This window comes from Chiloscyllium plagiosum, unplaced genomic scaffold (assembly GCF_037043375.1).
Source record: "Chiloscyllium plagiosum isolate Xiang-an unplaced genomic scaffold, Cpla_swu_hap1 HiC_scaffold_37, whole genome shotgun sequence".
NCBI lineage: Eukaryota > Metazoa > Chordata > Chondrichthyes > Orectolobiformes > Hemiscylliidae > Chiloscyllium > Chiloscyllium plagiosum.
The window spans coordinates 38,809,673-38,835,053 of NW_028270175.1; the positions used below are offsets into that span (position 1 = coordinate 38,809,673).

Genomic DNA, 25,381 nt, shown 5'->3' on the forward strand with positions numbered 1-25,381 from the left:
GACTTATTGAAGGGTGTAAGTTGGCATGGGACATGGGGATTGTGTGGCAAGTGAAAGGATGTAAGGGAGTGAGAGCTGGAGAGATGTCTTATGTTTTATTCTTTTTTGTAAACTGCGGTCTCCACGTCAGAGTCCAGAGGCAGACCTTCCACCCAAGCAGACCTTCACACCTTCGAGAACCTCTACATTAATTCTGAAGTTGCCCAGCCTGATTCCTAGAGAACCAAGCCAACTCCTGAACCATTTTCTCTTGGATCAGGTTTGTGGAGCTGGGACACACCCAACTCAGTGCTCCTGGCCTGAAAACAAAAATTCATGCATAAAGCTTTGTCTCTGGTTCCAGTTCCATGACAAACTATTTTCCACATTCACTTTGGTTACTGTGAGCCATCTACACACAAAGAATGTACTTAGTTAATATAAAATGACCACACATAACAAACCTTATTAATAACATTACCAATCTGGGAGGACAACTGTTAGTCACACAACAGCAGGATGTTGCTGATCACCCAACAGAGAGAGAACATTGAGGCAGCTATTAACCCTTTAAGTGATCAATTAGAATTAATGTACAATTCAAACTTCTATACAAAAAAAAGGACATAAGGTAAATGTTCTCCTCAAAGCACAGAGCACTACATGCCAAGAACACATGCTGGATTATTAGATCAACCCCTCCTCCAGAGGATACCGCAGATAGAAAATTACCACTGAGTTCCTTTAGCCACCTCTTTAAGTTCACCTGGAGCATATCAAGGGCTTGAACAAATCCTATTCATTTATGACATGAACTGGAGGGAGGAATGTCACAGCTAGATAAAAAGGACCACTCTTCCAATTTCAGGACTGTGTCAGTATTAAACTTTGTCACTCTAAGTAATACTAAGTGCAGGTAATAAAGCATCCACTCTTGTTGCCCCAAGGTTTCTTAACTTAAGAAAAGCACTGCTAATTACACCAATGTGAACTTTCTATTTCATATACCAGTCATTATTGTGGCCACTCAGTGAGCCACTGCTAATTAATGTTCGATTGGAGTTGTTTATGCTGTGAACATACTGATAGAAGTGGAATAAGATTTTCAAAGCTAATTAAATTTACCTTATCATTCTGCAAATTATGACATTTGTCACATTAGGCTGTTCAGGATTCAGATGCACATCTCAAAAACTGACAGGACACTGTTCTGACCACTGTAACAACTATTGACCCGCCCCCTCCCTCTTCAGTTTTGTTTACATATCATCCCAAATTTACATACAGATGGACATCAAGATTCTCCTCAACGATGTATTAAGTGTGGCAGTATGGGACTTTCCTTTGTTCAAAGAATATCCTGCTGTCTGCACACATTATACGTGATCAATATAATTGGTATATTTTTGACAGGATTCTCATGCATCAAGAAATCTGCTTGAGGAACAATACACAATCTTTGTTGCAGAATATATAGCCAGTTCTCTATAAAGTGCAAGGCTTTAGGAGTGCAATTGTTCCTAAAATTAATAAGAACCTCTGGGGTTGAAGGAATTAAATTTCAAATTGCACATCCTTATATATTACAACATTTCTGCAGGCCAGGACATACAGTACTCCTAACATCACTGACTACATCTTTTTCTTCCTTGATGGGAGACCAGCATTTATTGCCATCACCAAGTGCCCTCAAGAAAGTTGTGATTAGCTGCCTTCTTGAACTCTTGCAGCCCTTTGATGTGTAGGGACGCCAACAGTACAGTTATGAAGGGAATGCCAGGATTTCAACCCAGAGATAGTGAAGGAAAAAAGTGACGTAATTCCCAAATCAGATGGCATGAAACTTGATGGGGAACTTGCAGGTGACAGTGTTCATTGCATGTGCTGCCCTTATCTTTCTAGGTAGTAGAAATTGTGGGTTGGAAAAGTGCATTACAAGAAATATTGATGAGTTGCTGCAATATATGTTGTAGGTGCTGTTACTCTGCATCAGTGTTAGGGCATGAATGTTTAAGTTGGTGGAATGGGCACCATTTAATGTGCTGTTGTCCTGGATGGTGTTGGGTTCTTGGATATTGTTGGAGCCACACTAATCCAGCAGGTGGACAGCATTCCATTATACTCCAGACTTGTCCCTTGTAGATCATGGACAGCCTTTTGGGAAATCAGGAGTGAATTGCTTGCTTTAAAAAAGTCTACCAATAATCATACTCAGTGTTAAAATGCAGGAGGTTCATCAGAAAATATTTTGATTAAGTAAAGAATGGCCCCTGATAATGTAATGTTAGGATATTCATTATTTTATATAAAAACATGTTTTTATCAGCCTGTTTGGACATGTTATGGCACAACTCCATTCTCCAGTTTCCTCATTTCCCCTTCCCCCATCTTGTCTCAGTCCCAACCCTCGAACTCAGCACCACCTTCCTAGCCTGCAATCTTCTTCCTGACCTCTCTGCCCCCACCCCCACTCCGGCCTATCACCCTCATCTTATCACCCTCACCTTAACCTCCTTCCACCTATCGCATTTCCAATGCCCCTCCCCCAAGTCCCTCCTCCCTACCTTTTATCTTAGCCTGCTTGGCACACTTTCCTCATTCCTGAAGAAGGGCTCATGCCCGAAAGGTCGTTTCTCCTGCTCCTTGGATGCTGCCTGACCTGCTGCGCTTTTCCAGCAACACATTTTCAGTTTTTAAATCAATGTTAACATTAATACATGTGAGGCTTCATCTTATGACCTATCTTTCAGCAAGATGATCAGATAAAAACGTAGCAAGTGGGCGATAGCTGTAAAATATTGCACTTGCTGGATCAGTGCCATTAATAACAAAATAAACATCCTAAAGCGAGTCATGGGAAAATGGTCACTGGACAGCGAAAGAAGATCTAGTCGACATGATTAAAAGCATGATCACAAAGACAAATTTTGAGGAGACTGTGAAAGGTGGCGAGAGGAACAGAATGGCAGAGGAACAGCGAAAGAAGTTGAGGTGATTGAAGACAAGGTGACTGATGGCGGGAGGATGGGATGCATAGCAAGACCAGTGGTAGAAAGACCAAGGTCTTAAAATGGGACAGAAGTTAGGTTTTTAAACAGAGAATGAGAAATCCGAATTAAATATATTAGGGTCATTCAACCAATCAGTGTTGGTGAGGATCGGAATGGAAAGTGAGTCAGTGTGGGACAGGTTAGGGTAGTGGAGTTTTGAATGATTTAGAGCTTAGAACAAAATTAAGGAGGATTCACCTTGGAAAAGATGAGGCTGAATGTAACAAAAACAGATTTTGCAGGGTAGGAGATGAGACAAGGATTAAGGAGTGGGCGAAAGTTTTGATGATAGATTTGAAGCTTGGTTCAGTGAAATAGTATATGAGATTACAGTGAATTAAAGCAAAATGGTCTTAGGTTAAGCCGCAGAATCTGACAGGAACAGAATAATTCTTTCAAGTGTTCATTTATATCAGGCAAGATTTCTGACAGCTTAGAGTGGATGGTGTTTTAGATCTGGGGTTGGATGTTGAATATTGTCAACCTATATTTGGGTAGTGACATATGCCTCCAGATAACATCATTTAGGTCCAACATGTAAACAAGGAAAACCAGAAAACCAAAGAAGGAATCTTAAAATTCCCTTGAAGTAACCAAACAGTGGCAAAAGAAGGTGCTTTTTAAGCAACTGTGCTAGGTATTTTTGGACAATTAAGAGTGTACTCAATCAAGGGCAATTCAATGGATTGGTTAATTATGTTCAGTGTGGGACATCATAGAATAATGTGTACAAATGAAATCACAAACTTTTTTGGTGTTTCAACAAAGTTGGTATAGGTTCTGTGAGAAGGGCAGGAACTTTATGTTATTCACTCATGGGATGTCAGCATTGCTGGCTGGCCAGCAATTTTTATTGGATGTCCCTAAATGCCCTTGAGAAGGAGGTGGTGAGCTGCCTTCTTGAACTGCTGCAGTCCACACTCTGTAAGTTGACACACAAAACCCTTCGGAAGGGAATTCCAGAATTTTGACCCAGTGACAGTGAAAGAATGGTGATATATTTCCAAGCCAGGATGGTGAGTGGCTTGAAGGGGAGCTTCCAGCTGGTGGTGTTCTCACCGTGTCTGTTGCCCCTGCCTTTCTAGATGGAAATGGTCATGGGTTTGAAAGGTGCTGTCCAAGTATCTTTGGTGAATTTCTCACCGTGCATCTTGTAAATAGTACACACTGCAGCTACTTAGCATTGGTGGTGGAAGAAGTGGATGCTTGTGGATGTGTGCCAGTCAAGTGGGCTGCTTTGTTCTGGATAGTATCAATCTTCTTGAGTGTTGCTGGAGCTGCACCCATCCAGGTAACTGGGGAATATTCTATCACACTCCTGACTTGTGCCTTGTATATGGTGGACAGGCTTTGGAGAGTTAGGAGGTGAGTTACGTGCCACTGTATTCCCAGCCTCTGACCTGCTCTTATAGCCAGTTTTTATGTGGTGAGTCCAGTTGAATTTCTGGTCAAAGGTAATCCCAAAGAAGTTGATAGAAGAAGATTCAGTGATGGCATGGGGCATTGGTTAGATTGTCTCTTATTGTCTGCCATTTGTGTGGTGCAAATGTTACTTGCTTCTTGCCATTCTAAGCCTGGATATTGTCCAGATCTTGTTGCATTTGAACATGGACTGTCTCAGTATCTGATGAGTCATGCATAGTGCTGAAAATTATGCAATCATTGGAAAATATTCCCACTTCTAATCTTATGAATCAAGGGAAGGTCATTAATGAAGCAGCTGAAGATGGTTGGGCCTAGGACACTACCCTCAGGAACTCCTGTAGAGATTTCCTGGAGCTGAAATGACTGATTTCCAACAACCACAACTGTCTTCCTATGTGCCAGGTATGACTCCAGCCAGTAGTGAATTTGCCCCCGATAACCACTGATCACAGTTTTGCTAAGGCTCCTTGCTGCCAAACTCAGTCAAATGCAGCTTTGATTAATGTCAAGGTCTGTCACTCTCACCTCACCTTAGGAATTTAGCTCTTTTGTCTATGTCTGATCCAAGGCTGTGGTGAGATCAGGAGCTGAGTGGCTCTGGCAGAACACAAACTGGGCATCACTGAGAAGGTTATTGTTGAGAAGGTGCTGCTTGGTCGCACTGTTGATGACACCTTCCATCTCTTCACTGGTGATCGAGAGTAGAATGTTGGGGCGGTAATTGGCCAGATTGGATTTGTCCTCCTTTTTGTACACAGGACATACCTGGGGAGTTTTCCAACTTGTTGGGTAGATTCCTGTGTTCTAACTATACTGGAAAAGCTTTGCTAGGGTGCAGCAAGTTTTGGAGCCCGAGTCTTCAGTACTATTGCCGAAATGTTGTCAGGACCCATAGCCTTTGCAGTATTCTGTACCTCCAACCATTTCTTGATATAATGTGGAGTGAATCAATTTGGCTTAAGACACAAATTGGCTCCAGCATCTGTGGTACTGGAGACTACTGGAGAAGGCTGAGGTAGATAATCCATTTAGCATTTCTTGCTGAAGATTGCTGTGAATGCTTCAGCATTGTCTTTTGCAATTATGGTTAGAATCTTAAGTCATTCAGTTCTTTAATTTTCCACCACTACTCACAACTGGATGGGACAGGACTACAGAGCTTGTACCTGGTCAGACAGCATCCATGGAGACAGAGCTTGCTGTCTCTCCATGGATGCTGTCTGATCAACTGTGATCTCCAGCATTTCATTACAGTTTCCATAATCTGCAGTAATTTGCTCTTAAAGAGCTTAGATCTCTGAGTTGTGGGATTTCTTAGCTCTGTCTATCACTTGCTGCTTATTCTGTTTGGCATGCAATTAGTCCTATTTGGTAGCTTCGCCAGGTTGATATATCATTTTTGGGTATGCCAGGTACTGCTTCTGGCAGGCTCTCCTGCATTCTCCATTAAGTTAGCTGAAAGGAATTATAGGCAAGGTGAGTACAGTCCTCACTTTCTCCAAGGTAAGTACATAGCTGGGTTAGCAAACATTTGGGTCGGGTAAGTTGGTTGTGTGGTCATTAGTTCGTAGGAGGAAAAATTTGGGGAGCTGGAGTTGTGCTTCAGAGGAGATGAAACTTGATAATTGGAAGAAGATGGTGAAAATGAGGGACAAACTAGAATATCATATAGATTCAGAGCTTGAGTGAGGATGATGTTGGGAAGGAGAGAGGAAGTAGACACTTAGTTCCAATTTTAAGAAGTAATGGTATACAATTGAGGAGCTGATCTGTTGGAGTTATATGCTCTGAAGCCATAAGTAATTCCTAAAATCATAAATACAACACTATCATTGATAGGCAAAGCTAATGAGGCAGAGTCAATGATTGGTAGTATATCCCCCATAACTTGACTGTGCTGAATTTTTTAACTGCAGCCTCTAATATGCATCAACCATGCCAGACAATTTTCATTATCTGCAGTTGACCAATTTGACAATTATTTATGAGAAAACTTTTTATTAGATGATCATACTTCAACATAAGTTACTGCCTTAAGGAGAGAAAGCAAAAGAAAAAAAGAGGGTAGGTTGGAGAAATGGAATGAGGAAGAGGAAAAAAAAGTTCAAAGATATTATCAAATACTATTTATGAATTTTGTATTTCATTAAATTTGACTTCAGTAGCCATTTTATCAAGCTTTCCAGTCATAATAAAGTGAATGAGTTGTACAGCTTGAATTATAAATGAGTCTTTTCACTATACCTCTTTATTTTCATTGTACATCTTTATTCCTTGTGATGAGAATTTTAGTATTACAGCCATTTTTCGAGGAAGATTCTACAAGAAAATAAAAGCACATGTCAGATGACGTGAGATACAACTCAAGTGCCTTTTAAGAACTGAAACAGATTGAAATTCTACTAACAAAATGATTAATTCCTCTCTGAAATCAAAAGGAGAATTTCAAAAACAAACATTTTAGATATGCATCATCTACAGCATTAAGTTTTCCACATTACTTTTGTAGGATCATGAGACCATGACATTTTCTAATCAGCCTGTCACAGATGTTATGACACACCTCTGGAGCAAGTGAGATTTGAACCTGGAGCTCCTTGACCAGAAGTAGGGACATTACCACCATGCTTCTAAGGACCCTTAGAATCACGATTTTATGGGTCTTTTTCCATCAACCTGCTCAGGTGTTTTATGAAACACCTGATAGAAATCAGGGAGAAGGTCTGTGATACAATTAAATAAATTAGCATAAATAGAGAAGAGGCTCTGAGTGTGTGCTGTGGCAGGGCTAAAAGTTGATAAATATCCAGGGCCTGATGAAATGTATCCCAGGTCTTTGAGTGAAGTAAGGGGGGGGAAATAAGGGTGCTTATAAAAGGTTCAATTCCTGTCTGGCCACAGGAGAGGTGCTGGAGGACAGCCAATTTAATACCATCATTCAAAAAGGGAGCAAGGTATAAATCAGGAAAATGTAGGCCAGACAGTCTAACCTCGGTAGTTGGGAAATTACTGGAAGTGATTCTGAGGGACAGAATTACTCAGTACTTGGAAAGGTGAGGATTAATCAAGAATAGTCTGCATGGTTATGTTAGTTGAGGTTATGTCTGACCGGCTTGACTGATCTTTCCAAAGAGGTGACCACATTTGCAGAGGAGGGCAATGCTTTTGATGTAGTCTACTAGGACATCAGCAAGGCTTTTGATAAGGCCAGCATAGGAGACTGACAGCAAAGGTAAGAGCCCACGGCATCCAATTTTCCAAGCTGGATCCACAGTTGGCTGGAATGGCAGGAAGCACAGAGGGTGATAATTGAGGAATGTTTTTCTGACTAGAAGTCTATATCCCTTGAGATCCCACAGGGGGTCAGTGTTGGGGACCTTGCTGTTTGGGGCTTATATACATGATTTAGATTGAATGTAGGAGGATTGATCAGTAAATTCACAGGTGATACAAAATTCGGAGTGGTAGTAAATAGTGAGGAGAAGAGCCTTAGAATACAGGAGGATATACACACGCTAGTCAGACGGGTTGATCAGTGGCAAATGGACTTCAATCTGGATGAATGTGAGATGATGCACTTGGTCAGAACAAACAAGGCAAGGGAATAGATAATGAATTTTAGGACCCTGGGAAGCACTGAGGATCAGAGGAACCTTGGTGTGCATGTGCACTGGTCCCTTAAGGTATCAGGACAAGTAGATAAAGTGGTTAAGAAGGCGAATGGTCGGCATACTTGCCTTATTAGCTGAGACATAGAATTTAAGAGCAGGAATGTTATGCTGGAACTGTATAAAATGTTGTTTAGGCCACAGCTGGTAGTTTTGGAATCCACACTATAGGAGGGATGTGATTGCATTGGAGAGGGCGCATGGAAGATTTACAAGGATGTTATTGTGCTTGAAGCGGTTTAATTATGAAGAGAGTTTGAATAGACTGGGGTTGTTTTCCCTAGAGCAGCGGAGTTTAAGAGGGGACATGATTGAGATGCATAAAATTATGAGAGGCACAGATAGGGTAGTCAGGAAGAAGACTTTCCCCTTGGGGGAGTCAATGAGCAGGGGACTTAGGTTTCAGGTAAGGTGCAGGAGGTTTAAAGAGAATATGAGGAAGCTTTTCTTTTTACCCAGAGGTTAATGGGAAACTGGAACTCATTGCCTGTAAATGTGGTAGAGTCAGAAACCCTCAAAACATTTAAGAAGTACTTACAGGTGCATGAAATAACTCTACAGAGGCCAGTATCCCATCACTAAGTCACTCTTTATTTACATGTGCATAGTACTTGACACTGGTCCGGTTTTCTCAGAGTGAACAGGATTTCTGACATTCTGTTTATATTTGGTCAGTCAGGGCTCCCCAATTGGACTAGGTTAACATTCTCAAGCAGGGAACTCATTTTCTATGAGAAACACCTGCCTTATCTTGTTACAATCACTACAGTTCAACGGCGATGCCAAGGCATACAATGCCATGGGCCAGGTACTAGAAAATATGGTTAGAATAGTTAGGTTGTTGTTTTTGAGTGGAGCAGACATGATGGGATGAAGGCCCTTTTTCTGAGTTGTAGATCTGTATGGCTGTATGACCTCTGGCGTAGATGGTACTCAAGCCAGGCATTTTGGTCCAGAAGTAGGGATACTACCACCACACCACCAGAAGCCTACATTTTTTTTAAATATAGCTTATTTTTCTAAGTAACATATTCAGAAATGTTTTTACACATTTCTTTGCCAAGTGGGTATTGAACACAGACCTCCCAACCTACCACTGTGTCACAAGAGGACTCTTTACAAGAGCCCTATATAAGATAATTAGTGTGCAACTAATGCCTGGCACCTGGAACCATTTTACTAGAAAACATGGCCACATTAAATAAGCAGATAGTCAAAACAGCAGGAAAAAAGTGCATATTTTTCATAAGCATAACTATGATTTCCATTGCAATTATGAAACCCACAGACCACGACTAAATAGAATAATCTAGATTAATGGAAATGATTACTATCATCCTTTTTTCTACAAGCATCTCAACTGCTTAACAATATAATTTCATATGAAGCAATTGTTTATCATGCTACTTTTCACCACTTAATATCGTTTTTTGATTCCACTTAATAATAGCACTGGGATCTATGGACAAGGTAAAAATGTTTGGTCCAAACATATCCCATTTTGTAGGTTAGAAGGACAATGTTGCAACTTAAACGTGATGTGTTCAACATTATGATATTTCAAAATATTCAGCATTTGGATTCGGTCCCCAAAATATTCTTGAATTAAAAGTTACATTTTTATTAATACTAGATACTAAATTTGACCATTTAGTTAACGTCCATCTAAAGATTTTTTAACTCTATCACCTATATCTCCAGGGCCTTCTGCTCCTGAACACCTAAAATTATCCCCTTTATTTTATCCTCTCCAACTTTTCCTACCAAAATTAATCACTTCACACTTGTCTGCATTAAGTTTCATTTGTCAATTATCCACACATTCCTCCTACCTGTTTGTCATTTTGAAGTTAACAGAGTTTTTTTAAAGTTAAGATATATTTGTGTTCTAATAGTGAAACTAACACAACTATTGTATTCCTCCTGACATAAAATTTTCAAACATCAGAGTTACAGCTAATAAGAGATATTAAAAAAAAGTTCAATTGGAACACACAAACCTATGTTACTACTTTGAAACCGTTAAAGCTTAGCTTCAACTGTGCTTCCACGTTCCAAGTATTTTTCTGCTTTGAAACATATGCGGTTTAGTGGTTTCTTTAGATCTTCATTTAGCTATTTCTATAGGCAGCTCCAGATGTTGTCTAATTCGGTTCTCGCCAATAAGTTTTTCAATTTAATCTATTTTAATGCTAGTCATTTTATGTTCTCCCTTCATAGCAGTGGAATATATCCAGCTGCATTTTCACCCTTAGCGTCCCATATTTCACTATTTTAGACTATTGTAAAACATCTTTTATCCATAAAGGATTTGCTGTCTCTTATGTCTCTCTCCAATCACAGGATACTACTCCTAATTAAATGAATTTGGAGGTTTTAAACCTCCACTATTGTAACGAGAAGCCTATGTGTTGATCAATCTTCACGTATCATTAGGTTTACCTGTTCCCTTTCCTAGTTTGAATGTTATCCTATTGCTCTGATTTAGTTTATTAGGAATTGTCCACCAGTTAATGGACCAGCGACTGACTTTAAGAACAGTCCCTCTGAGACAACTTTTGGCGACAACATGCAATCTTTACCTTCAGAATATGAAGCTGTTGATGGATCCGCCATGTCTTTTCATCAAGATCTTGATCCTCCACTGTAAAGGAACCTACATACTGCAGGAATAATTCCACAGATAAACTACAGCTCTCACAACATAGGCTTAAAATATCACTCAATATTTGTTCCCAAAACTCTGCATTGATCCAATGATTAGTAATTCATTTTTTTGATTATGTGAAGTTTTAACTGTGAACTATTTTCTAATTGAAAGGATATACCAACTCATGCCTTCCTGATACTGGATTAGAGTGGTGCTGGAAAAGCACAGCAGTTCAGGCAGCATCCGATGAGCAGGGAAATCGACGTTTCGGGCAAAAGTCCTTCATCAGGCAAGATGAAGGACTTTTGCTCTTCCTGATAAAGGGTTTTTGCCCGAAACGTCAATTTCCCTGCTCCTCGGATGCTACTTGAACTGCTGTGCTTTTCCAGTACTACTCTAATCCAGAATCTGGTTTCCAGCATCTGCAGTCATTGTTTTTACTATGCCTTCCTGATAGTTTTGCAGTGTAACTGGTTACTCAGTCGAAGCGCTGAGAAGTAACATGGCTGATTTACCATCCTAAAGATGAACAATTATACCTCCACTCAGACTTCTCCTTAACAATCCAACAGAGATTAGGAGTTTACAACCTGGGAATCACTGATGCAATCCCACATCCTATTAATCAAGCACTCTGCATCTCAAAGTTTATTTCTAACTGTTTAAGGATAAACTCTCAATTCCTCAATGGCCCTTTGTAAAAACAATAGTTGGATCATCTCAATCCACTAAAATCCATCTTGGTTAAGCACACAGAGATGTGTTTTGTTTCAATTAGTTTAGCACCGCTGAATAATGGATCACATTCATGTCAATCATTAAATTAAGCCCACAGAATCATTATCATCTACCAAATTTCAAAATGAGAAAAAAAATGGTGGCTTGAAAATGTAAATCTAAAGTCTTTTTGTCATTGACATAAACATTCTGCAAGTTACATTACTCGTGTTACCAAAGCCTCTTGTCTGATCTACCTGAAATCAATGCCTCTGGTTCTCAATCATTCACCAATAGTAACAGTTTCTCTCTATATACTCTGTCTCGTCTCATGATTTTGAACATCTCCAACAAACTTCCTCTCAACTTTTTCTTCTCCAAGGAGAATAACCCCAGCTTCTCCAATTTCAATGTAATTGCAGTTCCTCATTCCTCGAACCATTCTCATTAACTTTTTCTGCAATCTTTTTAACGCCTTCAAATCTTTTTTGAGGTATGGTGCCCAGAAATTGACACACCTATCCAGTTGAGGCTGAATTGGGTTTTAGTCAGGTTTATCATAATCTCATAGTTTTTGTGCTCTAAGCCCTACTTATAAAGGCCAGGATCCTGTTCATTTTGTTGATGTTCTCAACCTACCCTGCTACCCTTGATAATTGTGCACATATATCTCCAGGGCCTTCTGCTCCTGAACACCCTAAAATTATCCCCTTTATTTTCTCTTCTCCAACTTTTCCTACCAAAATGAATCACTGCACACTTACCTGCATTAAGTTTCATTTGCCACTTATCTACCCATTCCTCCAACCTGTCTGTCATTTTGAAGTTTAATGTTATCCTCTTCACAGTGCACAATACTTCCAAGATTGGTGCCATCTGCGAATTGTTTAATTGGCCCTATATACCAAATGTCTAGTGCAGAGGTCCTAATACTGATACAAGCGAACTCCACCATAAACCTTCCTCAGGTTCAAAAAAAAATTCGCCACTACTCACTCATTAAAAAAAGTAAACCTGACTAATTTGCCAGCGCAGGCCCAAGCACACTAAGGTCAATTGTTCCGACTGGGATCAGCAGAGATCAGAAACTGAATCATGACAATGTATCAAAAGGAAGATAAGTGCTGTAACACAGGGGGTGCTGAAGGATCTTTTAATGTGCATTTAAAGACTCTTTCCAGTTCTTTCCCTCTTTGCAAGCACTAAGGGTAGTTGCACAAGGCTAGTTGCAAGGTCTGCTCTCCCTTAGCTTAAAGGATATGAAAAATCTACTCAGAGTTTTGAACCTTTTCTGTTTCAAATAGGGAGCAGGTTTTGCTACGTTCCCAACCGTAGGAAATTTAAATATTTGATACTTTAACATTTTGGGCAAATGGGAGGATCATAATGAATAAAGGGAACAGAGAAAAAAATGCATGAGAGGTGAATATATTGGTGAGGCTTGTATTGTTTTCCTTCTAGAGAGAAGGTTGAGAAGAGAGCTGCAGTCTGGATAGAGTAATTGTTCCTGTTGACAGAAGGGTCGAGAACCAGAGGACACTGATTTGAAATTAATGGCAAAAGAACCAACAGCTATGTAAACAAAATCCTTTTGGGCATTGTGTGGTTGCTGTCTGGAATGCATAGCCTGACAGTGTGGTACAGTAAGATGCCAAATTTCATTTTTGAAAGAGTCTAAGCAACTGAAGAGAAAAAGATGCAGGCAAAAGATTGGGGTATGGAGCTAGCTAAGTTGCTGTTCCAGACAGGATAGATACAATGGCTCAAAGGCCACCTCTGCTATCACCATTCTATGGATTTTGTTGCTGTTGTACAGGGATCCTATCATTTGTGCATAGCACTTAGCCTTGCACATAGCAGGAGCTGAAAAGGTTAAAGGAGCTAACTGAAGAGAGTTAAAAATCACACAACACCAGGTTATAGTCCAACAGGTTTATTTGGAAGCACTAGCTTTCGGAGCGTACTCCTTCACCAGGTGGTTGTGGAGCAGCGCTCTGAAAGCTAGTGCTTCCAAATAAACCTGTTGGACTATAACCTGGTGTTGTGTGATTTTTAACTTTGTACACCCACCGGCTCCTCTGAATCATAACTGAAGATAAAGGAAGTAGGTTTGAAGAGGCAGTTGAAGGTGAGATAGGTTGCATGGATAGACCCATGGATTGGGAAGCAAGTTTATTATGATAACATCCATCTTAATGTTCACCCTATTTAATTTATTTTGGCTGTACTGGAGTAAGATAATGCAAAGGATACGCTTGAAAAATTGGAGCTCCTTTCAGTAGGGGATCAACAGGAATGGTCAAAATAAGGAAGGTTTTTGAAAAGTTAACTGGGAAAAGAATTTCTGTTAATGGCGAGTTGGTAATTGAAGGGCATGAATTTTATTTTGCTAATAGGTTATTTTGACTATTAATTGACCCATCAGAAATAATGGTAAAAACAGATTCCATAATAGCTTTAAAGACGGAGTGATAAATACATAAGCACTAAAATTTAAACGGCTGAGGAAGAAACTGCGGTCAGTAACTCAGTACACAGCATTTTTGGAGCAGCTGTCTGTTACAAAATGTTGATTCCACTTATTCCTGTTGCAGTCGAAACATCACCAACGTCCGATTTTAACCGATTTGATGTGACACGGGAGGGATCTGACTAAAATGCATAAATGTCATCTTCAATAGTGGGGAAATTCTCTCTTTTAAGTAGCATTGTGCTCTCCCAGAGATATCTGGCCACTGAACTCTGGAAATGTGATTAATCCTAAAGAGCCTTCCCAACAGTTTCCAGTAGCAATTCCCTTATTTTTCTTGGTAACCGGATAGTTTTCCATCACAAACACGTCATTCTTTCTTTTAGAGCTGGAAAACTGTTCATGCTTTTCCTCTGAGTCGCAGGATGTGAGTAACGTGCAGTAGGGAGGACGGTATGTTGTAAGATATGAAACATTCATGACATGTCGCGACTTAAAATGGGGTGGGGGGCGGCGGGGAACATAATACGCCAGAACACAGACCTGAGCAAATCCACAAACCCCACCCCCAAATCTAAGAGGGGTCCTCACTTTGCCTAATACATTGACTTGTTTTTTTTACACGACAGCAGGAAGTGTCAGTAATTTCTTTTTAAAAATATATACATGTATCAAGTTCATACCGAGTACAGCCGCTGCCTGCTAATGGGCAGCACATTGCAAATTCAACAATTGCATTGCTCACCCCACAACCTGATGCAGCGCCAGCAGAAGCAATGCAGTTCTGCTCAGCCAGGCTCTGTGAACAGGCTCCAGCTTACCTCCACGAACTTGGTCCGGCTCCTGGATTTCTTGTCTGGAGAGCGGTTCTTGGCCATCACGGCAGAGACGGTATCAGCAACTGATGACACGGAGGGCTCCAAGCTTTGAATGTGGTAGTAAGTTTTAGGCGGAGGGGTTGAGGATGCTTGATGCCAACACTGGGCAAAGGCTCACCTGGGTCCTCCTCTCGCTATCTATCTGTGTTGACATCAGTGCTGAGAGAGGCGTGCGTATTGGGCCGGAAATGCTTCTCTTTTATGCCAGTGTTCTGTGCACAGCTCGGGGGGGGGGGGGGGGGGGGTTCACCCTGGCTGGACCCTCATTCGAAGCTCCGATATTACGCAGAAAGTTTCGTTTCCAGTTCTCGGAAATTTGAACGTTCCGTTACCGGGAATTGTTGGTCCAAACATTTTTTTTTTAAAAATCACAGGAGTATCAATTCGACCAGCGCCCGAGGAATGTTTGTCAGTAACAAACTAACATTAGGATTCCCTTAAAGACTGAAAGAAGTTCGCCTCGTTCTCTCCAAAGCTTTTCGGCAATTTTATGATATTTTTTAAAAAATATTTAATTAGCTGTTACCGTGCATTTTGCTTCCGCACTGCTGCTTTCTTATGTTCGTCGTTGCAAATGTCATTAATTTTTTTCAATGCTACTGCTGCTCTAAATTGTCCTCTCGAGTCTCTTAAATGGTTCCTGCCCACTATTCCTTCAAATCCTCACTTTACACTTACCTCCCTCACTTTTTGTAAATGCCTCAAGATTGCCTTTCTTAGCTGCTGTTCTCACAGGTTCCATTATTTAAAATTCATCCGTAACTTCACATAAACACTCCTTTTGCATTTACCTCAACTCCTTCTTCTTTCACGTTTCTAGTCACCTGTTGAAGGAGCGTCGCTCCGAAAGCTAGTGTGCTTCCAATTAAACCTGTTGGACTGTAATCTGGTGTTGTGTGATTTTTTTAACTTTGGATACTCCAGTCCAACACCGGCATCTCCAAATCTTGATTTCTCAGTCGCTCAAAATTTCTAATGGTATAGTAAATATGGTCTTCATGACCTGTCCATTTGGAAACTCATAGGTTGTTAGGAACACTGTAGGTCGTTCACTCCCTTGAATCTTTTCCGTCGTTCAGTTAAATCATGAATGGTCTTTATTTTAACTTATTTTCCCTGAATCCAAAAGCTTGGCTTTACTTGGGATGTTCACATAAGATCAAGGCAGCAAAGTTTTCAAAGCATAGCTCTTATACTTCAAAACTCACAGCCAAGGACTGTGCCTTCGCTGTGCCCATCCCTGGGTAACAGGTGGGCAAAAACAATGACTGTAGATGCTGGAAACCAGATTCTAGATTAGTGGAATAGTGGATACTGGAAGAGCACAGCAGTTCAGGCAGCATCTGAGGAGCAGTAAAATCGACATTTCGGGCAAAAGCCCTTCATCAGGAATACAGGTGGTTCTGCAAACCCAGCATATTGACATCGGACCCCATGAAATCATATGGCATCAGGTTAGACTAGGAAAGTTGCTTACCACTACCACTGTCCGACTCACCCTTTCCCCCACAGCTGATAAATCTGAACAACACATGGAGGCAACACCAAGGGCAGCAAGAGCCCATTGTGTACTTTGGGTTGGGACTCAATGTCTACCTGGAGAAAATGAGGACTGCAGATGCTGGAGATCAAAGTCGAAGAGCATGGTGCAAGTCAGGCAGCCTCTGAGGAGCAGGGGAATTGACGTTTCAAGCATAAGCTCTTCATCAGGCTTATGCTTGAATTGTCAACTTTCCTACTGCTCGGATGCTGCCTGATGGCTGTGCTTTTCCAGCACCACACTCTAGTGTCTACCGCTAAGTGTGGCTCAATAGCATCATTACTGAACAGATTGGCCAAGACCTGAGAACATCACTGCTAGACTAGATCTGCAACAAGTGATAAGGAAACTAAATCTCCTAAACATTGCAACACAATCAGCAGGAGTGATTGGAACCAGTACAAGTGACTACTGCATAATCCATGTGAAGACAGAGACTTGTCTGGTTCAATGAAGAATTCAGGAGAGCATTGCAGGAGCGTATCAGGTGCACATGCAAAATGCATGGTAACAGCTAATTATATACTTTTAAAAATGAGGGGTCAATTTATTTAAGCAATAATACTTTGTGTGTCAAACAGCAGAAGCAACATGTAATAGACAGAGCTAAGCAAGTGTTTCCATAACCGATAGATCAGATCTAAGCTTTGAAGTCCTGCCGTGTCGCAACATGACTGGTGATGGATAATCAAATGAAACTTAAGGAGGAGACTCTGTATATATCTCCGTTCTCAATCTTCTCCTCTGTTTTTGGTTGCACTTCAGTCCCACGCTCCTGATCTTTGGACACCCGGTGCGGAGGGGTGACGGTTGGTCAGAGGATCGTCTTGTAGGTCTGCTCCTGGGCCTGGCCAAACTGGCCATAAACAGGTTCAGGCACCAGGCCATGGAGGAGGTTGTTACAGCCGATTGCCTGCCCTCTTCCACAGTTACGTTAGAGCCCGGGTGTCTCTGGAGAAGGAACATGCGGTGTCTACCAACACCCTTGAGTTGTTCAGGGAGAGGTGGGCACCACAGGGAATGGAGTGTTTTATTTTCCCCTCCAACTCTATTTTGATTTAATCTCTGCCCTCCCCTCCACTTTTTTGATCACACAGCATTGCCCTTTGATGAGAAGGGCTGCCTTTCACTGGCCACACTGGTGTTTCCTTTCTTTCTGGTGGTGGAAAATGAATAAAGATTTGTACGCCTGTTGTCTTTCACTGTGTCTCACACCTGCACACATACAACATGGTGCTGGGGAAAATATAAGCACTACCGCAGTTAGGCGGTAGTGTGGGGAATTGGGAAAAAAAATATAAAAAAATCCCGTTCTCAGTGATGGGACAGCCCAGCACATCAATGCAAAGGTCAAAACTGAAGAAATATTGAGTAATCTCAGACTCCTTCTGAGGTCAACAGATGGCAATCTTCAGCCAATATGATTCACTCTACTTGACACTGAATTAGCTGAAGGTACTGGATACTGCTGTGACATCTGGATTATATGAGGCTATGGGCCCTGACAACATTCCATCAATAGTACTGAAGATTGCACACAGTCCTACCCCTGCCCTTAGTTGAGCTGTTCCAAAACAGCTACAGCACTGGCATCTACTCAACAATTAGAAAGATTGGCCAAGTTTTTCCTAACAGCAGAAAGACCAGAAAAATGAAAACCAACCAATCAATTCCTGCTCTATCAGCCCTCTCTATGAAATCTGAAAAGCACTGCAAGCAATGAGTGACATTTACTCAAAAATCGTCATAATGTTGCTCAGTTTGTGATCCACCAAGCTCTACACAGTCTTGGTCCAAAGATGAACGAAAGAGCTGAACTCAAGAAGTAAGGTGAGAGTGAGTGCCTTTGACATCAAGGCAACATTTAATCATGGCATGAAGGAAACCAGGCAAAATTGAAGTTAATGGGAATCTGTCTCAAAATGTCTCACCAATTTTAGTCACAGAGAGCACAATGGAAGATGGTTGTGATTGTTCAAGGCCAATTATCTCTGTCTCAGTACATCACTGCAGGGTCGTGTCTTAAGCCCAACCATCTTTGCATTTCTTTCTAATGAAGTCCAGAACCCATGAAAGAATTTTTAAGAGTCTGATTAATTTATTAATCTTACTGTTGTCACATTATGCTGGAAGTCTGAAATAAAAACATAAAATGCTAAAAATACTCAGGTCAGACAAGGTCTGTGGAAAGAGAAGCATAATTAATATTTAAGCCAAGCCTTGGTGACCTCTCGTCAGAACTCTAAAACTGTTAGACATAACTGAGACAGAGGATTAAAATTACTAACCGCATTCCCATTCTGAGCTGTTTGTAGATCTAGCCGCCTGCACTGTTGCTCAAAGATAGCTTGAAAAATAGCACCTCATCCTTCCATTGGGCACTTTATAGCATTCTAGACTCAATCCTGAGTGTAATCCCACTTCTTCCCAATTCAGTTGAAAATTCTCTCAAAAATTAAGTTGGTTTCTATCTCCACAAATCTATATTACTTTCTTCATTTTCTGCTTTTATTATACCTATAAAGTTATTCTATTTGTCTTCAGCTCAAATTCTGTTCAACAAACTTTCCAAATCAGTTTCTACAGTGATTCTAATGAAATCAGCTAGGCGCACCTCATCGAATATGAGTTCCCTGATTGGGACTGCTAATCTGGTCCAATCAGGCAGCCCTGGCTGACAGACATCATGTTCACTCTGAGACCTGACTCTGAGAGAACTGGATACACGTAAATAAAATCAAGGAGTCTCCATATGTAAATAAAGGGCGATTTGGTGACAGGATACTGACCTCTATGGAGTTATTTCAGTGGTGAAGAAAGAAAAGCAAGCTCCTGAAGAAATTCACGCATAATACTCATCTTTGAGTTGGGGAAAGCATTTCTGGCATCAAGCTGTTATTTGGGAAACATGACTCGTTCGAACTACAGACTCGGCCCAGTATGTGGTAAGAATGCGTTATTTGTTTCTAGGCAAATGACATTGGAGCAGATGAGAAGCAATGAGTAATTCTCCTGACAGTTTGTAGATCCACAGCTTTTTTGGTTATTAGGAGCCTAACTTTCCCTGAGGCACCAGATACTAAGGCCTTTCAAAAGTTGATGGATTAGTTAAGGAATATTACTATCCAAGCCTCCTCTAATTCTGAGATGCTATCGATTTTACTTGGCAATACAGGAACCAGGGGAATCTGTATCAGAATTTTTGACAAGGCTAACATGACTGGCAGAGATGTGTGACTTTAGTTTAACCCTTAATGAAATGCTGAGTGACCATATGGTATGTGGGATTAATGATGTAACCATGCAAAAGCAATTACTAGCCAAAGCACAACTGGACATCAAAGGGGCACTACAACTGGCTTTATCATTGGAAAATGCGACAAGTGGAGCGCGACTGACAGGGTATTCTGATAGAAGTGGACACCCTTGCCAGTCCGACTGAGCTTGGGGAACACCATTTGAATGAATGCTATTGCATAGCCTCACTCAGGACATATCCTGAACAGAGGGACTCTGGGTCAGCCCACAGTAAAATCCCAAAACAAAGCCAAGCCTTGGACAAACAGTTAAAAGTTTTTTCAGGATCTGGACCAGCAAGCCATTGTAGTTGCTGCTGGTTTGCAGACTCAAATAGCAAATTGAGTAAGAGAACTCATAGGCTGGTGTCCAGGAGAGTGCATACTCTGTAAAGTCCACCTACATCTGGTTTGGAACAATTGAAATAAACGTCTGATTAAATGGCCACCAAGTTCTAATGGAGGTTGATACGGGTGCAGCCATTTCAGTGATTGCTGGTCTTTAACAAAATTTTCTCTGGACGCCAATCCTTAAGTTTGTGCAAAACCTCAGCTTGATTGAGAACCTATACCGGGGAACCTCGACAGATTAAGAGTACAGCTTCAGTTCTAGCCTGTTATGAGAAGCAGCTGGTTCAGTTACCACTGATTGTAGAAAAAGGCTGAGACCTAAACTTTATGGGGTGAAATTGTTTAAGAAAGATTCACCTAGATTGGCTCAACATTTTTTGTTTAAAAAATTGCTGCCTTCATAAATACCCAGAAGTTTTTCAGGAAGGTTTAGTGGCTATCAAAGGAGCCAAGGTGACCTTGCATGTTGGAGGAGAAAGTGAGGACTGCAGATGCTGGAGATCATAGCTGAAAATGTGTTGCTGGAAAAGCGCAGCAGGTCAGGCAGCATCCAGGGAACAGGAGAATTGACATTTCGGGCATAAGCCCTTCTTCAGGAATTTGAATGTGATTAAAAACCTGAAATTAACAATCTAATGATGACCATGAATCGATTGTTGGGGAAACCCACCTGGTTTACTCATATCCTTTTAGGGAAGGAAATCTGCCAGCCTTAACTGGTCTGACCTACATATGACTCCAGATCTAGGGCTATTGTTGACTCTTCCTCAGGAGAGCCACGGGGTGGTTGGGATGGTTGGTCCGGGTGTCCCAGACGTGTTCTCTGAAACATTCCGCAAGTAGGCGGCCTGTCTCCCCAATATAGAGGAGGCCACATCGGGTGCAGCGGATGCAGTAAATGATGTGTGTGGAGGTGCAGGTGAATTTGTGGTGGATATGGAAGTATCCCTTTGGGGCCTTGGTGGGAAGTAAGGGGGGAGGTGTGGGCGCAAGTTTTGCATTTCTTGCGGTTGCAGGGGAAGGTGCCAGGAGTGGAGGTTGGGTTCGTGTGAGGTGTGGACCTGACGAGGGAGTCACGGAGGGAGTGGTCTTTTCGGAATGCTGATAGGGGAGAGGAGGGAAATATATCCCTGGTGGTGTGGTCCGTTTGGAGGTGGCGGAAACGACGGATGATACGATATATATGGAGGTTGGTAGGGTGGTAGGTGAGGACCAGTGGGGTTCTGTCCTGGTGGCAATTGGAGGGGCAGGGCTCAATGGTGGAAACAGGCTGCCTACTTGCGAGACATTTCAGAGACACCCGGACTAACCAACCCAACCACCCTGTGGCTCAACACTTCAACTCCCCCTCCCACTCCACCAAGGACATGCAGGTCCTTGGACTCCTCCATCGCCAGACCATAGCAACACGACGGCTGGAGGAAGAGCGCCTCATCTTCCGCCTAGGAACCCTGCAACCACAAGGGATGAACTCAGATTTCTCCAGTTTCCTCATTTCCCCTCCCCCACCTTGTCTCAGTCCCAACCCTCGAACTCAGCACCACCTTCCTAACCTGCAATCTTCTTCCTGACCTCTCCGCCCCCACCACCACTCCGGCCTAACACCCTCACCTTGACCTCCTTCCACCTATCGCATTTCCAACGCCCCTCCCCCAAATCCCTCCTCCCTACCTTTTATCTTAGCCTGCTTGGCACACTTTCCTCATCCCTGAGGAAGGGCTCATGGCCGAAACGTCGATTCTCCTGCTCCTTGGATGCTGCCTGACCTGCTGCGCTTTTTCAGCAACACATTTTCAGCTCTGATCTCCAGCATCTGCAGTCCTCACTTTCTCCTCTTTATTTTTGAACACCTAGTTTATTAAAGGAACTACTTTGGGCCATTGAAAAGCAGAGGTATATTTTTGTCTTGTTCTTGATGGACAATAGCGTCATCTTGGTGAAATACAGTTAGAAAAATCAGATGAGAAAGATCACATGCCAAGAGATGGAAAACCAGGCGGTTGCTATTACTGATGGCACAACTTATTGTCCTTGATTTTATTTACTGCCCCAACACCCTACCTAAAGAATAAGATAAAAACTAAAACCTGTGCCAAATGCTTGTGGTGGATCTTTGTCCAAAGAACATGTTTGAACCCCAAAATACCGTAAAGAAAATAAAGACTCTATGACTTAAGAGCAGAGTATGGACAAAATATTCAACTTTTTTCTATATGAGCATGGGTATAATGTTTCATTATTTGTCACACTTGATGACATAAACTAAGTATTGATGGAGATGAAAAACCTGGTGAGGCAAATTCTTGTTTCATGAGGATCCCCTGTGGAGATGTAGCAAGACGTCCAATAATCATGGCCAAATGTTTTCTTCCTCTGGGGGAAGATTTATGTCCAGTCGAGCAGTTCACTGGCAGTACAATGAAAAGCCTGCTTCTGAAGGAAGCCACACTATTACAGAGGCTCAAACGTCTCTGCTCTAACTTTGTGCAAGAGATTGAAAATGTCACAACAGTTGATTAATCCAAAGCAGAATTTTTAATTCTTTTCAATCTTCGTATAACTAATAGCAGATAGATGATTATAATCTATGTATAAACAAATGAAGAACAGTTTTGCAACAGTACTAGCACCATAGTACATTAAGCTAGATTAAAATCGCAATAATTAATCAACTTAGTCATTGGAAATTATCCAATTTAGCACAATCACAAACTCAGGCATTATATTCTACCAGCTGTCAGATGTGGAAGGTGACAAGGCAAAACTGATTCAATTAACTAACCGTGACCCAGTCATTATAATAAATCTAGAACTGGGTGCTGGAAATCTGAAACAAACACATAAATTGCTTGACAAACTTAGTAGGTCTGGCAGCATCTGTGGAGAGAAAACAGAGTCAATGGTTTGGATGCAGTGACTCTTCTTTAGAGCTCCTCACCATGTGGTAACCACAAGAAAAAGGGCAGAGTACAGCACCAAATCTTGCACTTGACCTTCTTTGAACTCACAAAGGCCTTTGACATTGTCAGTCACCAGGGATTATGGACTGCTATTCTCTGTTTTGGCTGGGCCCAAATTTTGTCATGATTTTCTCTCTCCTCCATGATGCCATATAAACTGTGATCCTAAGCAACATATCCACCACAGATCCAATGTTTGGATTGAAATCAGTCAAGTCTCGTCATTGCACTGATGCTGTTCTCGATCCTCTTTGCCGTAGTGCTTCACCTCACCCTCGACAAGTTCCCGACTGGATTGGACCTAATCCAGAATAATCTGTGCCAACCTCCATTAATCATTAACATTACAATCATTCTCTAGAGCTCATAGTAACTTTAAACAACATCAAGGGAGATCTGGTAGCATTTATGAATGATTTTGGCATAGGCAAAGAAAACTTTTTTAAAATTTACTTGTGGGACATAAGTGTCCCTGGCTGGCCAGCATTTTTATTACCTGTCCTTAGTTGGCCTGAGAAGATGCTGCCTTCCACCTGCTGTAGGTAGACCCACAATGTCCTTACGGAGGGAATTCTAGGCTTTACGCTTCTGAATAAAACAAATTGTGTAGAACAGATGGCATTCAAATTGATCTAGTTACCTAGAGGATTGGACAAGTAAAGAGTACACGCCATTTGCTCTGTCTTACTTATGAGTGTTGCTTCACCTAATGTCCTTACGTTATGAATGATCAATTTCAGAGTGCCAGTAGCTGTAATGGTGCTGCATGCAGGGAGGGCATTCATTGTAACCTTACAGTGCTGTGTAAAAGACTTTGAGGCATCAAGTAAGAAAGAAGAAAGGAGAAGAAAGTGAGGACTGCAGATGCTGGAGAGTCAAAGTCGAAAAGTGTGGTGCTGGTAAAGCATAGCAGGTCAGGCAGCAACCAAAGAGCAGGAGAGTCAATGCTTTGGCCATAAGCCCTTCATCAGGAATATAGAGAGGGAAAGGGGCTGAGAGATAAATAGGGGATTGGGGGTGGGGCTGGGGTCAGGGAGGAATATGAGGCAGGATGATGATTGGTGGATGCAGGTGGGGGGTGATGGTGATTGGTCAGTGGGGAGGGTGAAGCAGATGGGTGGGAAGGAAGATGGATAGGTAGGACAAGTCAAGAGATCAGTGCCAAGTTGGAGGGTTGGATCTGGAATGAGGTGGGAGGAGGGGAGATTTGGAAAGTGGTGAAGTCAATGTTGTTGCCATGTGGTTGGATGGTCCTGAGGTGGAAAATGAGGACTTCTTCCTCCAGTTGGCAGGTGGCTTTGATTTGCTGATGGAAGAGGCCCAGGATTTGCATGTCCTTGGAGGAATGGGAGAGGGAGATAAAGTGGTTGGCCACAGGGCAGTGAAGTTGTTTGGTGCATGTGACCAGAGATGTTCCCTGAACTGCTTGGAGAGTTGGTGAGCCATCTCCCCAATGTAGAGGAGACCACATTGAGAGCAATGGATGCAGTAGATGAAGTGGGTGGATGTGCAGGAAAAATTCCACTGGATTTGAAAACAAAGATCATTTAGGGCCTTGGATGGAGGTGTGGGCACAGGGCTTGCACCTTGTGCCATGGCAGGAGAAGGTACCATATGTAGAGAATGGGTTGGTGAGGGCCATAGATCTAATGAGGGCATTGCAGAGGAAATTGTCTCTGTGGAATGCAGATAGGGGTGGGGAGGGAAATATATGTTTGGTGGCAGGTTCTGACTGAAGATTGCAAAAATAGCAGAGCGTAATGCACTGTATCTGGACTTTTATGGGGTAGAAGGTGAGGACCGGGGTGGGGGCAGGGGTTCTATCTGTTGTGGTTGGAAGGGTGCAGTTCGAGGGCAGAGATGCGGAAAGTGAAGGAGATGCAATGGAGAGCATTGTTGATCACATGGGATGGGAAGTTGTCTTCAAAATAGGAGGACATCTAAGATGTCCTAGAGTGGCATTAATCCTCCTGGGAGGAGATACAGCAGAGGTGGAAGAATTGGTAGTAAGGGATCATATTTTTACATGAGGGGAGGTGGGAGGAGATGTGGTCAAGATAGCTATGGGAGTCTGTGGGTTTAAAATAGATGCCTGTATTGAGTCAGTCGCCAGAGAGATCCAGAAGAGGAGAATGGTGTCAGAGATGGTCCATGTGAACATGAAGTCAAGGTGGAAGGTATTGGTGAAGTTGATGAACTGTTCAACCTCCTCATGAAAGCACGTGGTGGCACCAGTACAGTCTTTGATGTAGTGGAGGTGAGGGATGGTGCCAGTATAACTCCATAAGAGGGATTGTTCCATGTATTCCATCAAAGAGACAGGCATAGCTGGAGCCAATGCGGGTGCCCCATGGCTACCCCTCTGGTCTGTAGGAGGTGGGAGGATTTGAAGGAGAA

General features: G+C 42.0%; 1 protein-coding gene across 1 annotated transcript in view; it reads right to left on the bottom strand.

The window, feature by feature from the left end:
- sh2d5 (SH2 domain containing 5) overlaps positions 1-15,004 on the bottom strand; it is an 87,365-nt gene extending 72,361 nt beyond the window's left edge. The window contains exons 1-3 of the mRNA XM_043675546.2: positions 14,781-15,004; positions 10,705-10,785; positions 6,699-6,773 (exon numbers count right to left, since the gene is read on the bottom strand). Coding sequence (XP_043531481.1) covers positions 6,699-6,773; positions 10,705-10,785; positions 14,781-14,837 — 213 coding nt within the window. The 5' untranslated portion in view covers positions 14,838-15,004. The remainder of the gene's footprint in view (positions 1-6,698; positions 6,774-10,704; positions 10,786-14,780) is intronic.
- Between the last annotated feature and the right edge of the window lie 10,377 nt (positions 15,005-25,381).